The sequence below is a fragment of the Chrysochloris asiatica genome, unplaced genomic scaffold, assembly GCF_000296735.1.
Source record: "Chrysochloris asiatica unplaced genomic scaffold, ChrAsi1.0 scaffold00061, whole genome shotgun sequence".
NCBI lineage: Eukaryota > Metazoa > Chordata > Mammalia > Afrosoricida > Chrysochloridae > Chrysochloris > Chrysochloris asiatica.
In genome coordinates, this window is record NW_006408579.1 from 14,519,996 (window position 1) to 14,538,831 (window position 18,836).

The 18,836-nt window shown below is 37.6% G+C and overlaps 1 protein-coding gene across 1 annotated transcript in view; it reads right to left on the minus strand.

Moving 5' to 3' along the window:
• SLC35A5 (solute carrier family 35, member A5) overlaps nt 1-18,836 on the minus strand; it is a 29,370-nt gene that overhangs the window by 10,049 nt on the left and 485 nt on the right. Inside the window, exons 2-4 of the mRNA XM_006864209.1 lie at nt 14,718-14,816; nt 11,815-11,948; nt 1,914-1,981 (exon numbers count right to left, since the gene is read on the minus strand). Coding sequence (XP_006864271.1) covers nt 1,914-1,981; nt 11,815-11,948; nt 14,718-14,816 — 301 coding nt within the window. The remainder of the gene's footprint in view (nt 1-1,913; nt 1,982-11,814; nt 11,949-14,717; nt 14,817-18,836) is intronic.

Consider the following 18,836-nt stretch of genomic DNA (forward strand, 5'->3'; position numbering starts at 1 on the left):
ATTTAAAATTTAATTAAAACTAGCAATAATTAAATTAATATTAGTTTAACTAGTAATATTAAATTCAAATATTTTAAATTTACAGTACAAAAAGATTGATTTGGTTAAACTAGGAATTAACTTTTAAAATGTTTAAAATGGGGCAAAGCTAGGGCTACTGACCAATTTCAAGTGGGGGCAATACAAACACTGTATCTTTTCTTTGCAAAATTCAACTTTAAATTAATATCATTTGTTCATAATCTTTGTATATTATGTAACAGATGAATATATCATGTGTATTCATGAATTATCATTTCATAGGAAAACATTTTTACTTTAAAATCCTATTTTTGAGACCTTTGCTTTCTTATTAAAAAGTGAGCCATTTTATTGTTTTGTAGTCACTTTTTTCCTTTCTAATTTTATCACAAGAATCAATAAAAAAAATCATTGCTTTCATTTATTTTTCTCAGAACCAACTTTTTATCCTTCGAAATGAGCCACATGTCGATTTCCAAATAATTCAAACTATTTTGAACAGTGGTTTAGACTGCTAATTATCTTCACAATTCATAAATAAAATGAAGAACATGATGTATAAAGTAAATTTCAATGTACTCTACCATCTGAACTAGACTAAAAGTAATACTGATTCCAACCCCTAGTCCCACCTCCTATTCGTTCACATTAAGTATTAAATTGAATGTTTCCTCAGGGAAGGAAAATGTTTCAGAGATTCCATACAGCAGAGAGCAATGGATTTATTAATTCATGTACTGAATTTAGTTTCAGGCCTATGAGCCAAGTCATTCTTCCTTCTCTACAGATAAATTATGAAAGAGCACACTCTTACACGGCACAGTGAGAGGCAAGACATTAAAATAAGACAAAGGAAATATAAAAATTAAAGAGCCACCACAACAAATATGACAAGAAGGTGCTTTTATTTTTAGCATCATTACTATTATATAACAAGTGAAACTTTAGGTAAGTACCCGATCTATGTACCTTCCTCCTTAGGATATCCTGGTCTTTCCTTCAAAGCAAAAGCCTATGTAGCTAAATTTCTACATTCTTCAAAGGTTCTCCTGGAGCTAGAATACTGGTTAAGCTATTTGGAAAAAACTTAAAAACCTATCATTCTTACTTTCTAAGCTAAATTATAAACTTTTAAGATTCCTCATACAAATCCAAGTGTTTAATGATGAATTTGCTACTCTTTATCATCTCTAAACTCCAAAATGTACTCACAACCCTAGAAACCTACTATTATTATTGTTAAGTGACTTTGAGTCAGTTCTGACTCACAGAGACCCTGTATAGGGTTTCCAAGAGCAGTTGGTAAGCTTGAACATTCAACCTTGAGGACCAAACTGACTTTGTGGTCAAGTGTTTATCCACAGCACCACACCAGGACTCTGGAAACCTACTGGTTTCCCATTAATGCACAGAGATTCTGCACACAAAAAAAAGCAGCTCATGAATTTTCTGTTGAAAACCCAGCACTAAAATTTAAGCTACCAATGATTTTCATTGTTCTTAAATGCCACTGAGTTGGTTCCAACTCATAGCAACCCTGTATAGGGTTACTAAGGCTGTACATTTTTGTGGGAGCAGAAAACCTCACCTTTCTCTCACAAGCTACCACTTATAACCCAGTCAATTACCTTTTACATGAGATGCTCAAACCTTTCGTACATCTGATAGAGGATTAAGTTAGGTTCCAGATGGGCTAATCAAACCTTTCCTACATCTGACAGAGGATTAAGTCAGGTTCCAGATGGGCTAATCAACTTGCTCCACACAGAAAGTCAAGTGAGAATAAAATCCCCATTTGGGGAGAATGAAAGTTCAGTGCTCTGAGTATATCAACTGAAACAAGGCTGGGCTGGTTTAAAGTATGATATATGCTTTCACAGCAAGTTACTTACTTCAGTACTATCCTGAATAGAAGAGCTGTTGTTATAATGCTAAAATTTGAGAAGATAACAGCCATGGCCTAGAAAGAAAGAGAGGATAGATAGGGTTACAATCCAAACAAAGTACAGACCTCAGAAATCTCTCAGCATGTTGGTTCAACTGACAAAAAACAAAGGGTTTTGGTCAAAAAACCTGAGGGGTTATTAGGGCAGCTATGTCACTAGAGGATTAAATGCCATTTTTATTGCTTATTAAATTTATTCAGATATGATCAAATTATTGCACAGGCTCTGAAAATAGTTCAGTTTAAATCCGCAAATGCCTTGAAAATACATGTGCATGTGCAGATTTGAAAGTACTTAAATTCTCAAGGTTTAGCTGTGGAAATAACAGCTGTCATGCTTATGAAGTATACTTTTTCAAGTTTTCAATGTGCTTTTAAAGACTTTTAATCCTGCTTCTATGAGAAGAAAGAGCTACAGCGGTATAATGGGTTAAGCATTGGACTACTTACCTCAAGGTCGGTGGTCCAAGCCCACCAGACAGCTTGTGGGAAAAGATCAAGCTATCAGCTTCTGTAAAGATTTAAAGTCTCAGAAACCCTATATAGGGCTTCTATGAGTTAGAATAAACTTAATGAGAGTGAGTTTCGGACATATAGCTAGATTTGTTGTTGTTAAGTACCCTTGAGTTGGTTCTGACTCATAGCAACCCTGTATAGGGTTTCTGAGATGTGGCTGGTGGGCTTAACCATCAAGCTTGTGGTTTAAACCGACCTTGAGGTTCAGTACTTTATCCTATAGTGCCAAAAGGCAGTTAATGAAATGTTAGACCCACTTAAATGGTGAGAACACTGACGCAAAGGCTTTTCAACAGCTTTGCTATTCTAGGAAAACAATCAGTTTTCTTGGTTGAACAGTAGTGACTCAATATCAAACTCATAACTGAAAGTCCCTTGCACTAATGTGCTTTGAACATTTAGAAATGCATTAGCCAGATTTTATAAAGGTTTGTTTCTGTGAATTCAGTCATCTTTCACATATGAGCATGCTGAGAAGCTATGAAATTCTATTCCTGCTCCCCATAACCAGATTGGACAGTGTTAATAATTACTTTAAATTCAAATCCTACCGATTGATTTCAGCCTGCCTTCCTCCTTGCTATCACTTTAAGCTGATTAAGACATCAGAATATCAACAGTCTTGGATAACTACTATGATAGCAAACATAGCTAACATGTAGTACAATTAAAGAAATGAGTAAATCCAGTTAAGTTAGCCAAAATTTCAAATATATAACATTGTTGCTTTTCTACTGAATTTTTATGGGAATCAATATTTTCAGATTTTCTTAGTGTGTTTCAGTGTAGACAAATACTTGTGAACCCCCACTCAGAGTAAGAATAAGAGGTGATGAGGAAAGAGAAAAGGGCTTCTAAGAGTAAGGGCGTGGTGGTTGTAATCAATTACAATAATGGCAGTACAAGTGCATCTAACTGAGCAGACCTTCTGTCCTGATGAACTCTGAACATTCTTTCCAAGGCTCTTAAATTAAGTGAGACAATAAATAAAACATCAGAGCTCTGTGCCCCAAACTTTCCCTGCATCTCTACTTTACTCTGTCCAACTGGACTCAGGCACAGCAATACAGAGTGTGCCAGCTGTTTTGTAATACCTGTGGTTGCACTCAATCAGGAAGAAAAAGCAAAGCAATCTCCTGGAATAAGAACAAGGAAGCTGCAATCTTGTTTTGGTACCAAGAACAAAGAAAAGATCTGATTTAGAAATGACTGGTTTGATATAAATAGAATACAACTAATTAAAGTTTAATGAATATGAGTAAGTACGAATAAGGACATAGAGATTCTCAGGTCTGGGAGGGAAAAAAAGAAAAGAATTTAGGGGATGATACATTCCAGATAAATGACACACTTACTAGTAACATACATAACAGAGCAGGAAGGAATTACCAGGGACCAACCAATGCCCGTGTTCCTGCCTGTGGTCTGGTCTGGTATCATAGTTCAATTTTACAGAAGTGGCAAATGAAACTTGGAGCAGTGGGGCTTGCCAGTTACAAGGAAAAAGAGTCAAACTCCAGTCTTCTACTGCAGTGCACTTTCTATCACACCGCATTATTGAGCTCTCCTTTTCCCACTCCAGAAGTGAATTGACTGTACAAGGGGTGGGGGATTCAAAACATCCATGGAAAAATTCCAGTGCCTTCATTCCATTATTCTATGAGCTTTTGTTCACATGGAGAGCTAATGCCAGTAAAAAGGTAATTATGATTTAAAAAACAACCCTGCATTTATATTTTAAAGAAACTGAAAATTTTTAACAAAAAGCTTGACGTTATAGACTACTGGGGTAATATATACACATGAGAAAAAAAGACAATTAACAAAGAAAATATACATAGGGTCAAATTTGAATAATACATACAAGCAGAAGACTGAGCAGTCACCCTGATTCCAATGGCTCTCTAATTTGAGACAGAGGATTGAGAGCAATGAGAAGTATTCTTATGATTATGAATTAAAGATGACATTTGAATTAACTAGATATAATATTCCTATCTTCAAAGAACAGTATCAGTTAGATAATAGGTTTAAAGGAAAAACAAAACAAATGTAAGAAGGTAAGTTAAAAAAAAGTACTGCTACAAAATCTAGAAACCTTTACTGAACAAAAATAACAAAATGTTATTTTCTTTCTTGATATATCCACCACCTGGTGTGGCCTTGTGGGTTAATGCGCTGTACCACATGGTTAGTTTGATCTGTAAGGTCAGTGACTCAAGCTTATGACCCGCTCGCTCCTCAGAAGCCCTGCACAGGGTCGCTGTGAGTCAGAACTGCCTCAAAGGCACTACTTAACAATAACAACAGGTCTATATACTTCTGAAAGTAGTGTTTCCATCTCTTTAACCCTTCTCTCCACCATTTGTCTGTCAGTTTGTCATACTATGAGAACTAGTGATGCTACGATGCTGGAAGCTATGGCGACAGTATTTTAAATACCATTAAGGGTCACCAACGGTGAACAGATTTTAGCAGAGCTTCCAGACTAAGACAGACGAGGAAGAAAGACAGGTAAATCACTTCTGAAATGTCAGCCACTGAAAACCTTATGAATAGCAGCAGAACAATATCTGATATAGTGCCAGAAAACGAGTCCCTTGGGTAGAAAGGCACTCAAAAGACAACTGGGGATGAGCTGCCTCCTCAAAGTATAGTTGACTGTCATGATGCGAATGAAGTAAAGCCTTCAAGACCTTCATTTGTTGATGGGGCACAACACAAAACGTAGAAAACAGGTGTAAACATCCATTAATGGTGTCAGGACATGGAAGTACAAAGTGAATCTAGGAAAATTGGAAATTGTCAAAAATGAAATGGAATGCATAAACATCAATATCCTTAGGCATTAGTGAGCTGAAATAAGGAGCTCTGGTAGTGTAGTGGTTACAAATTGGGCTGCTATCCTGAGGGACAGCAGTTTGAAACTACCAGTTGTTCCACGGAGAAAGATGAGGCTGTCTGCTCCCGTAAAGATTTACAGCCTTGGAAACCCTATGCAGGGTTACTGTGAGTTGGAACTGACTCCACAGCACATAACAACAACAACAACAGTGAGCTGAAATGGGCTGGTTTTGGCCATCTTGAATGTGACAATCACATTTTTACTGTGCTGAGAATGACAAATTGAAGACTAATAGAGTTGTATTCAAGGAGCTTTGGTAGCGTAGTGCATACAAATCGGGCTGTGAACCACAAGGTCAGCATTCGAAACTACCAGCTGCTCTGCAGTAAAAAGATGAGGCTTTCTGCTCCCGTAAAGATTTACAGCCTCGGAAACCCTGTACAGAGTCACTATGAGTTGGAACCAACTCCACGGCACATAACAACAACAACAACAAGAGTTGTATTCATCAGCAAATGAACATTTCAAGATCTGTCTTGAAGTATAATGCTGTCTATAATAGCATAGTATCCATACGCTTACAAAGAAGATCAGTTAATACAACTATTATTCAAATTTGTGTACCACCCACTAAAGTCAGTGATAATGAAATTGAAGAATTCTACCAGCATCTTCAGTCTATTGATCAAACATGGCAATCAAACTGTATAAATAATTATTGGCGATTGAAATGCAAAGGTAGGAAATGAAGAATGATCAGTAGTTGGAAAATATGACCTTAGGGAAAGAAATGAAACTGGATATCCCGTAAAAGAATTCTGCAAGACCAATCACTTCTTCTTTGCAAATACCTTTTTAAAACAGCATAAAAGACTACCATGCACATGGACCTCATGAGATGGAATACAAAGAAATCAAACTGACTGCATCTTCTAAAGAGATGGTGGAAGCTCCATATCATCAGTCAAAACAAGGCCAGGGGCAGACTGTGGAACAGAGCATCAATTGCTCATATGCAAGTTCAAACTGAAGCTGAAGAAAATTAAAGCATGCCCACAAGAGCCAAAATATAACCTTGAATACATCTCACCTGAATTCAGAGATCATCTCAAGGGCAGATTTGATGCATTAGACACTAATGACCATCAAGACGAGAAGAGTTGTGGGATGATGACATCAAGAACATCATACAGAAAGAATGCAAAAGATCACTATGAAGACAAGAAGAAAGAGATCAAAATGGATGTCAGAAGGCACCCTGAAACTTGCTCTACAGCATAGAGGTGCTAAAGCTGATGGAAAAAAACGTGTAAGTAAGAGCTGAATAGAAAATTTCAAAGGGCAGCTAGAGAAGACAAACTCAAATATTATAATGAAATGTTCAAAGACCTGGAGTTAGAAAACCAAAAGGAAAAAACATGCTCAGCATTTCTCAAGCTGAGGGAACTGAAGAAAAAATTCAAGCCTTGACTTGAAATATTGAAGGCAAAATGCTGAATGATGCAGAAAGCATCAAACTAAGATGAAAGGAATACAAAGAGTCACTGTAACAAAAAGAAATGGTCAGTGCTGAAACATCTGAAGAGGCAGCATATGATCAAGGCACTAGGAACTGATGGAATACAAATTAAAATCTTCAATAAACTGATACAACTTTGGAGACACTCACTCACCTATGCCAAGAAATTTGAAAGAAAACTACCCAGCCAACTGGAAGAGATCCATATCTGTGCCCATTCCAAAGGCAGGTGACCCAACAGAATATGGAAATCATGGGGCAGTATCATTAACATTGGATGCAAGTAAAATTTTGCTAAAGATAAAATAAAAATGGCTGCAAGCATACATTGACAGAGAACTTCCAGAGGGTCAAGCTGGATTCAGAAGAGGACAAGGAATGAGGGATATCATTGCTGACATCAGATGGATCTTAGCCAAAAGCAGACAATACCAGAAAAATGTTTATCTGCGCTTTCCAGACTACACAAAGGCTTTCAATTTTGTTGATCATAACAAAACTATGAACAATGCTGCAGAGAACAAGTATTCCAGAACATTTAATTGTGCTACTGAGGAACTTGTACATAGACCAAGAGGCAGCTGTTTGAACAGAACAAGGGAACTCTAAATGGTTTAAAATTAGGAAAGATATTTGCCAGGGTTGTATTCTTTCACCATACTTATGCAATCTGTATGCTGAAAAAAGAATCCGAGAAACTGGATTATTAGAAGAAAAAGGTGGCATCAGGATTGGAGGAAGACTTATAAACAATCTGCGATATGGAGATGATGCAACCTTGCTCGCTGAAAGTGAAAAGGACTTAAAATACTTACTGATGAAGACCAAAGACCAAAGCCTTTGGTATGGGTTGCACCTCAATATAAAGAAAACAAAAAGTCCTCACCACTGGACCGATAGATAACATTCATACAAATGGAGACGGCCCTAGGCCAACTGTGGAAGGATCATCAATTGCTTATTTGCAACTGCTGGCTGAAGCTGAAGGAAATTAAAACAAGGTCACAAGAGCCTAAAGATGATGTTGAATTATCACATCAAAATTTACAGACCATCTCAAGAACAGATTTGATGCATTTGGCACTAATGACTGAAGACTAGAGGAGTTGTATGACAACATAAAGAACATATATGAAGAAAGCAAAAGGCCATTAAAAAGGCAGGAAATAAAGGACAAAAAAGATGTCAGAAGAGACTGAAACTTGTTCTTGAACGTAGAGAAGATAAAGCAACTGGAAAATATAACGAAGTAAAACAGGAAACTTATAAGGGCAGCTTGAGAAGACAAAGTATTATAATGAAATTTTAAAAAATCTGGAGTTAGAAAACCAAATGGGAAGAAAACACTTAGTATTTCTCAAGCTGAAACAATTGAAGAAAAAATTAAGGCCTTGACTTGCAATACTGAAGGATTCTATGGGCAAAATATTGAATGACACAGGAAGCATCTTAGAAAGAGGGAAGGAATAGAGAGTCTATGTACCAAAAAGAATTGGACAATGTTCAGTCATTTCAAGAGGTAATGTGTAACCAAGAACCTATGTAACACTAGTGACATATATGTTCACCATGGAATGGTAGGCCATTCAAAATCAGAAGGGCAACATTTACTTGGGGTATGGTTTAAGGGTATGGGAAAGAGGGAGGAACAGAAAAAGGAACCACAGGGAGGAAGTGGGCTAACTGTTGTTTTATGGAGGGGATTATAATCATTGAGATGAAACAAAGTATGACATTTGTTGGATGTGAAACTGAAGATCTCTTCTGTAAACCGTCACTCAATTCACAATAAAAATTTTCAAAAGAAAAAGAAATACATATATAAAATTCCATCAATTTATGGACAGGAACTATAAAAAATTTTGTAGGCTTCCAATAGCAAGAAAAATCCCAACAGATGTGTGAATGAGAAAATGAATATACCTAATTTCTCTGTGAAACTGGGCACTGAAAAGGTTGAGAACTTTCCTGTCCTAAAAACTGAGTACACTGACAGTTGAGAATTCCCATGCATGAGTAAAAGCTACACATACTGTTTTCTCATCATTGCGTTAGAAATGTTTTCTTAAAACATGGCGCTAGAAATATTCTCAAGCTGGTAATACAAAGACTATATTGAAAATATGTGAAAGTCTCAACAATTCCTGCTCATGGGTGTATTTTTTCTCAGTCACACATATATTGTGAACTCTTCCATCCTTATAATTCAAACAGTATACTGAAAATTTGTTAAACTCTTGTGCTTCCTAATAATGGATGGGAAAAACTGCATGTATGTTTCTTATTCAGTAGATAAATTTGAAACTATGTGTCTTTGTAATTCAAAAAATAATTCTGAACTTAATATGCTTTCAAATTCTTGTTACTGAATGGCATAAACTATATTTTCTTCTCTAAAATAAAAACCTGATGGTATTGAAGTAAGAAGTCCAAATTGCATTGCATTCATTGGCAAAAATCAAGGCTCAAGGAATTGACAGAAAACAAACTGCAATGTCTCAACAAACTGATGCAGCATTAGAGGTGCTCACTTGTCTATGCCACGGAATTTGGAAGGCAGCTACTTCAACAACCAATTGAAGAGATTCATATTTGTGCCTATTGTGCCAAATAGAGGTGACTGAACTAAATGCAAAAATCATTAAGCAATATCATTAATATCACATGCAAGTAAAGTTTTGCTGAAGATAATTAAAAAAACCATTTCAGTAGTATATCAACAGGGAGCTGCCAGAAATTCAAGGCAGATATAAAAGAGGGCTTGGAATGAGAGATATCATTGCTCACGATGGATGGATCTCAGCTGAAAGCAGAGAATTATCAGAATAAAGTTCACTTGTGTTTTACTAACTGTGCAAAAGCATTCAACTGTGTGGATCACTATGAATAAACATAGACTTTGAAAAAGGAAAGTCCCAAAACACTTCACTGAACTCATGAGGAACCTGTACCTAGACAAAGATGCAGTCCTTAAAACTGAACAAAGGGTTACAGAAAGGTTTAAAATCAGAAGAGGCTGTACCAGGGTTGTATTCTTTCATTGCACTTATTCAATTTGTATGCTGAGCAAATAATCATGGAAGCTGGATCATATGACAGAGCGTAGCATCAAGATTGGAGGAAGACTCATTAACTTGAGATATGCAGATGACACAATCTTGACTGCTGAAAGAAAAGACTTGAAATACTGATGAAGACTGAAGACTGAAGACTACAGCCTTCAGTATGGCTTACACCCCAAGATAAAGAAAACAAAAATTCTTATATCTGGATCAATGAAAAACATCATATAAATGGAGAAAAGAGAAATTGTCAAGGATTTCACTTTACTTAGATCCACAATCAAGGTGCATGGAAGTCAATTACATCAAAGGATGTATTGCACTGGGCAAATTTTCTGCAAAAGACCTCTATAAAGCCTTCACAAGCAAAAATGTCACTTTTAGGACTAAGGTGAACCTGACTCAAACAATGGTATTTTCAATTGCATGTGAAAGTTGGAAAATGAATAAGAAGACTGCAGAAGAATTTATGAACTTATATTATGGTGTTGCAGAAGAAGATTCAAAGTACCACTGACTGCCAGAAGAACAAACACATTTGTCTTGGAAGAACAACAGTCAGAATGCTTCTTAGATGCAAGGTTGGACAGTGTTTCATTCTGTTGGGCATAGGTTTGCTCTTAGTCAGAACTGACTTGAGGACCCCTAACTGCAACAACCACTCTTCCCTGAAGAATTCTGAACTCTTCAATTTACACCAAACAAAAAACAACAGCTTTGGTATCCTGAAGGGACTCACTTATGTTCCTTTCAGTATCTTTGATGTTGAAGGCAAACAGAAGTCTTATGGGGCAAGATCAGTGCTACAGGGTAAATAGGGTAAGATTTCCCAATGAAATTCTCATAGGATAGCCCTTGCTACACTTGAAGAATGAGCAAGTACATTTTTGAGATGGAAGGAAAAAAATCCTTCAAACAAGTTTCCTGGTCTTTTTCTCATCAATGCAGTTTTCAATTTTCTTAAAGCTTTTTCCTAATAAGCCCCCATAACAGTCCTGTGTCCTTTGAGAACAATCTGTCAAGATTACCCTTTTGTAATCCAAAAAACAGGCACCATGACCTTCTGAGCTGACCTATCTACCTTAAATTTAACTGACCCAGTAAATACCCTAGGAAGCCACTGTTTCGATATAATTTTTTTTTTTAAAGGAAATGAAGACAAGAGTATATAACTGAGATTTTGTCTGCAGCCATCCACTGATGACAGAAACATAAACATGTTCTGTTTTGAATAACCTTGTGCATGTATGAACTGGAATCCTTGTAGCAATACTTGACTTACCCTTGTACAAACAGAATACATTGAAACAAGGTTAAAGACAACAAATTCAGAAGGGTTAGGAAAGAAGGTATAATGAACACAGGCAGGAAGTGGGATAAGTGATTTTACATTGTGGGAACTGCAATCAATGACATGAAACTAAATGTGTATGAATTGAATGGAAAATTAAGTTGTACTGTAAACCTTTACCCAAGTTTTAAAAAAGTCTTACTACAGAACTTTTAAAAATAAGTAAAACAATAGTAAGAGAGAGGTTCCCAGAATACATAAATTGCTGAGTTAATCATGAAAATTTGGTTGGAAGTCCTAGATGCTGAAGTCAATGTTAAAGGCTGGACAACCACAGGAGGCTCAGACAATAGGGAAACTGGTGAAGGTTACAGAGAGGTGGCTCTGACCCCTTGGCCAATAGAGCAAATCCCCCAGAGCAGTCAACACAGTTTAATACAGTAATGTTTGACAGCGAGCGAATCTGGCAAGCAGACTGGCAATTCAGCATTCAGATGATTCTGGGAAAACCTCAGGAAGGCCAATGAGGCCAATGAAAAATGAAGAATGCCCGTAAAAATGGAATTATTTTCTCCATGTTGTTTCAATGTTATTTTCTTTGCTATATTTACTTACAGGCTGAAGATAGGATAGGACATAGAAAACAATCAAGTTATCCAGGAAATAAAGAAAGGCAGGAATGGACCACTTCATGAAGTTGGAGAACGCCTTCCAGGAAGTACATCTTAAGTTTTTACTTTGATGATCTTCTATAAAAAAAGAAACAGCAATAAGTAAACAGTCTTGATGAGAATGCACATTTTAGAGAAAGTAAATTGCATTTGATTACTGGTATAAATCTTTGAAAGGGGCTTTATAAACTTGCCTCCATAAGTGACTATTAGCATTAAGAAATCAAAGGCTATCCAAGATTGTATTACTGTCTCTTTCTTTTCCCCTCCTGACTTCATCATGAACAATCAGCAACATGATTGAATACTGATACTCCTAATTCCTTTTAACTTGAGATGGAAGTAACACTTATGATGACTCAGGACATACAAGGATGAGTCAAAAAGCACTGCTACTAGGATTCCAGTTCATACATATACGAGTTTATGCTATACAAAATGTGTTAAAACAGGTCTGTACAGATACACTCTTACAGTAGTCTCCTTAGGGTGCCTTCAAGAACAAAGGTCAATCAAAACAGTGGCTTCACAGGGGATCTGCTGGGTCAATTAAATCCAAGGCAGACATGTCAGCTCAGGTTATAGCAAATGCTTTTTGGTGATTACAAAGGGAGTAACCTTGACAGATTTTCTTGAAGGACACAGGACACCACCACCAGGACTTAATAGGAAGAAATCTGAAGAAAACTGCATTGGAGAGAAAAAGGCCAGGAAAGTTGCACTAAATAATTTTTTCCCATCGCACAATTCTTCTCATTCTTCAAGGGTAGCAAGGGTTTTCCTATGTGAGTTTTATCGGGAAACCTTAACCCCATTCACCCCACAGCCCGAATCTTGCCCCTTCAGATTTGGTTTTCTTTCAGAGATTTAAAGAAAATTTATAAGGAATACAATTGGAGTCTCTCAAGGATGCCATAGCTGCCATTTTGACATGGCTTCAATCTGAGCACAGAGGCTTGTTGAAGTGTCGTTGAGTCCGTTTTGACATAGCTAATCTTGCAGCTAGCAGTCAAGTGAAGGGTTAGAGAGCTGGAAACACCACCTTTAGAAACACAGAAACCTACATGAAGAATATGTAGAGAATCAATAGTCTCAATTTTCCCCCCTCTTTTTCTTTTTTTACAAAAGTTTATTCTTAAACGTGTAACAGGCTCCAAGACAACACTTCATTCTAACTACAGGTGGCAGCACATGTTATGGCAGGCACCCTGATGCTTAAATAGGATTGAATCAAGAATCACCACCACCTCAGTCAAAAAGAACAGCTTATTTTTCTATAGTTTTCTTAAGTCCAACTATGGCCAGGAGGTTCTTCCCCATAGCCTTCACTTGTAGCTCCTTGAGTTTCTTCTATCTTCCTCTTCCATTTTCCTGGTCTGCTTCTTGGGTTGTTCAGAGGCTTTTTTTTTTTTTTTTTTTGCCATCTTCACAGCTGGACAAGGCACCTGTCACCCTTTCCCCAGAACTGCCATCGGAAACAGATTAATAGCTTCACATTTGGAGGGATAAAAGTTTTCCGAAAGTATTCTGTAGCAATACCGTTTGACTTAGCCTTGTACATATGATTTCTCTAAGTATGGAAAATCATATTTCCCAAAGGTTGAGAACACACAAATAGAGAGAAGGCCAAGAAGAACAAGTTAAAATAAATACAAAAAAATCAAGTCTTCATGTTTCTACCTACCCACTCCATACCTGGGGAGCAGAGGAAAGGGAGACCCACTAGTGAAAATTGATATACATGGAACTATAGACAACAAGCTTTTACTAATTCTAGTCTGAGTTACTATCCTAACTCCCTATTTACGAAAGAAAACTGCTAGGAAGGTACTATAACAGACAGAATATGATATGAAAGGATGGAAAATAAAGGCAGCTTTAGTGTAAACCCTGCCAACAACGTATGAATTACATGGACTTAAGAAATGTATTCCATGAATTAGAAATTTTATACAGATTACAACCCTTGAATGTGAAAAGACATCTTCCTGGGCAAGGTTTATTATCTAAATTTATGATTACCTCATGTGGAAAGGCAGATCAAAGCAAGAGAGCAAAGCCTCAATACTGGGGGAACTGGTGAAGCAGAATTCCTGCTGGTGCAAATGGTTAACATGGTCAGCAGGTCACTGGAAGATCAGAGGTTTACAGTCACTGCAGGTTCCTCAAACAAAAGGCCTGGTGATGCACTTCCAATAAATCAGCACTCTGACACACACAGGACTGTCACAAGTCAGAATAAACTCAGTGGCAATTTGGAGTGCTGGTAGGAGCCTAGAGATGCCACAAAATACTCAATACTTTACAAATATTAGCTAATCCTTTGAGGAAGGGATTAGTATTCCTGTTTGTTATTTGAGGAAACTGAAGCTAAGAAAAGTTAAATCATCTGTTCCAGAACAGTGTACTAGGCTGCCTGCCTGAAGGACATGGGAACTGTTACATTTCAGTGTGTCAATTCACACATGGGATAACACAATGATTTAGAAGACCCTGATTTGGAATAAGAACTAACTTGCTGTGACCCATTAAGTAGTTGTTGTTGCTACTCTGTAATTAAATATGATGCAAACCCACCAGTAGCTTTGCATCATAGGGGGAGGCTCTCTGCTCCCATAAATATTTATAGTTCTGGAAACCCTGTCTCAGGTTGCTATGAGTTGGAATAAACTCAATAGCAGTGGGGTTTTTTCTTTTTTCTTTAAAGTATTATTAATATAATATCCTGTTTGCATCTTCACTTCCTCATATGAAAAATTAACAGGCTTAACTAAATTCCTTTCAGCTCTAGAATATTTAGATTTTGTTATTTTTTTAACAGATACATAATATCATTTTAAGACTCACCTTTCTTTATAACCCAGAATGACACAAGCACACATAAAACAAGCTTTACCAGTTCTGAGCAAACATTCACAGTAGTTGGAAGATAATCATACTTGTTCTCTGAAATGTAATAGAAATGATTATATTTTAACTATAAACCTTACTATGTAATGCTTATACTGTAAACAATTTGCAATTCTTTTTTAAAATTAAAAGTTGAATTTAAATAGTAATTAAACAAAATCATATCCAGTTGGTTTTATTCTTTTGAATTCTGAAATCAGTTCACCTAATGTATTAGCTGGAGTGGAGCTGTGGGTTAATGCACCAGACTGCAAAGCCATTTGGACTACAAAATGGCAGATCCAGCTCACCAGCTGTTCCTCAGAAACTCTATACAGGGTCACTATGGTTTACAATCGACTCAACAGCACTTAACAACAACAACAACAACAAATTAGCTATTCATACCCCATGGGGCTTTCTTATATCGTTGAATTTGATCAACATGCCTCTCATATTTCAGCCAAGTTACTGTGAAGTAAGTTGAGTTGGCCAGGGTCAGGGGCAAAGAAAGCTAAGTGGCATGGCATTAGACACTGCTTTCCAAACTGACCATTAATCAACATTCTCTGGATCTGGCTCATCAACCAGTATGAATATATCTGATGAATTATTACCCAGCTCACGGTTCTACTTGTGTGATTTATTTATCTTGTTAAACTCAAGATATACTCAGGTTATTGTATTTTATTAACTCAGAGTTTTCCAATTCATTTCATATTATGACACATTCCAAAAATGCCAAGTTCTTTTGGCACTCCAGGATAAAAGATACACTGTGGTTAAAAAAATTTTTAAAAAGGAAGATACTTTAGGCAAGAGGTATCTGGCCCAGGGCTCTGCCTACCCGTAGGGCTGAGGAAATACGCTGACACCTCCAAATGCCTTCACCATTTGGGAAGCTATGTCCTAACTTACAAATCAATCTAATTAGGAAATGAGGTTTAGTTAGCATAGCTTGGTTTTAGCTGTTACCTGTTTTTCCTAAATACTTACAAACAACTTAGTTTATAATTTTGCCAAGGACAGGAATAAAGTTTATTAGGCCCAATGTTCAGGAATGCACTTTCCGTCTTCTGAAAATATTTTCTTACAAATAACAAAACTAGCAAAACATGGGGGGGGGGGGGGGGGAGGGAGGTGTAGACAACCTGACATTTTCCCTCTCCAGAACACTCTTTCTTCCTCTTTGCTGTGGTTTCCCCTGACCTCCTGAACCTGAGATGGCACAGTTCTTTATTTGTCCTTGTTCCTGTAAACATTAAACACTAACTACCTGCAAAGCTCTGTAGTCATTTTTAATATGTCCGTCTTGTCCCTAGAATGTAAAATCCTTATGAGAAAGGAAAGCACCCTTGGATACATGAAAGGTCCAAGATCTGGATACAGCAGCTACTCCTGAGAAGAGGATGTGGGAATCTGCTTCTGTAGAGTCACAGCCTTGCCAACAGTATGGGAGTGCTCTGTGTGACAGGCTCGCTCGGAGTCGGACTTAAAAGCAGTGGGTTTTGAGGTTATCAAAGAGGGACCATGTTAGTCACCTTCAGATATGTGGCACTTACCAGTGCCTCATGCAGAATGGTGGTGGCTATGTGCAACAGAGTGGGTTCCGACTCACAGCGACCCTGTATAAGCTTCCCAAGGCTATAAACGTTTATGGGAGTAGAAAGCCTCATCTTTTTCCTATGGAACAGTTGGTAGTTTCGAACTGCTGACCTTGAGGTGAGCAGCCAGACTTGTAACCATTACACTACCAAAGCTCCTTCCTACAGAATGGGTACTTAAAAAAATGTTCGTATGAAATGTAAATATTTAATGAACTTTTTATATGGTAAATTTTCTCCAGAGTTCAAAGCCTCTTTAATACATCTCCTCCCTTTCCTAAGGTCAAAGTTAGACTTAAATAACACAGTCTGAGTAGTACCTTTTACAACGATCAGTAATACAGTTTCAGTAATACTTTGTACTCATTACTATCATTTTGAACAAGAAAATTAATAACAAACATCTTTTGTTGATTTTACAGTTTTCTTTATCCAGAATCAAATATTACCATAAAAAGCCTAACCCAGTCTGGACTAAGCCTGACATAGCTGATCTACAGCAATGTAAGTTTGTCTTTCCAGCTAGAAAAGGATCTTCAACAAACCATTACCTCCTGATATCATGGAAAAGACTCTAGGCTCTCCTAATTTAAATTTCAAAAAGTCTTATGACTGCAGGTGAGTCGAGGGGCAAATTTTTGACAGCCATGCATCTGCTATAAGAATTAAGCATGATTTATTAAGAGAGGGGACACATTCCTAACTTTGGTAGCCTTCAAACACTGTTTTTAAAGCTCTGCTATCTGTTGCTATAAGGAGCTCTGGTAGCATAGTGGTTATGAAGCGGGCTTCTAGAAGCTTGAAACTACCAGCTGCTCCGTGAGAGAAAGATGAGGCTTTCTGAAAGCTCCTGTGAAGACCTCCTGTGCAGGGTCACTATGAGTCGGAACCAACTCCACGGTACTTAACAACAACATCTGTTGCTATTGAGTTGGTTATGACTCCTGGTGACACTCTGTGTTACACAGTAGAATTGCTTCATAAGGTTTTTCCGGCTGTAATCTTTACAGAAGCAGATTACCTGGCCTTTTTCCCATGGAGCTACTGAGTAGTTAATACTGCTCATCTTTAGGCTGTTGTTGTTTAGTGCCATTGAGTCAGTTGTGACTCACAGTGACCCTCTATAGGGTTTCCAAGGAATGATTGGTGGATTTGAACAACCAACTTTACAGTTCAAATCGACCTTGTGGTCCAGTGCATATCTTACAGAGCCACACCAGGATTCTAACAATTAGGTTGGCTGTTGTTAAGTGCTGTGGAGTCAGTTTTACTCATAGCGACCATGTATAGGGTTTTCAAGGAGCAGCTGGTGGGCTTGAACCACCAACCTTGTGGTTAGTAGTCTAATGCTAATCCTACAGCCCAAGACTCTAGACTCTAATCTGGTTTCTAATCCCATCACTGCAGCAAACACCTTCTAATGACTAATTCCCAAGAGCAAGCTTTAATTCTTATCTTATCTTGACCTTGCAGTTCTCTTTCAGTTTTTAACTCCTTCCTTGATTCTCCAAGTCTACACGCATTTAGTTTACTCTTAACAATTTTTCCTTACTGTCCTTCATAACAAAAACAAAACAAAACCTATCACCCTTCAGTCAGTTCCCATGGTTGGCATTCCTTGGGTATATCCTTGGCTCATATTTTCTCATTCTATGTGCTTACTCTCTATACACCCTCCCCTGAAAAGGATTTGGAGTCTGATGTGGAGCTGCAGGTTAATGTGCTAGACTGTAAGGTCAGTACTTCAAGCTTAGCAGCAGCTGTGCACAAAACCTATACAGGACGGCTATGAGCTGGAACCAACTTGAATGTATTTAACGATCACCACCACTCAAGAATTTAAAAAAATAAACCCAATGTTAATGACCCCAAAAGTGTAGTAAAGATCAGTCACGGAAACCCTTGGGGCAACTCTGCTGTTGTTAGGGGCCATCAAGTCAGTATCAACTCATAGTGACCCCAAACACAACGGAAAGACACAACTCCGTCCTGAGCCAACCTCCCAAGTGCTGCTACGTTTGAGACTATTACTGCTGCCAGTGGGGGGGCAGACCTACTCTGTTCTATAGGATCACTATGGGTCAAAACGAACTCAATGGCAACAGTTTTGGTTTTCGGTCTACTTCCATTACTGCTCTGGTTACATTTTTATGGTATGTTTACATGAATGTTTCCTTCAAGAAAATGACGTTTTGAGGGCAAAGTCCTTGTCGTAAGTACTTTGAACCCTACTGTCATATTAATACCAGTGCTTGGCAGATAAATGTTAACTGAAATAGACTTAGATACACATGGGACATTGGAAGAGGACATTGAAATGGTTGGTTGTTGGTAAGCTCTGTAGATTCAGTTCCTAATCATGATGACCCAGTATAGGGTGTCTGAGGAGTGGCTGATAGTTTTGATCTGCCAACTTTGCAGTTAGCACTAGCTAGCTTATTCTACTACCACACCAGGACACTGATAAACTACT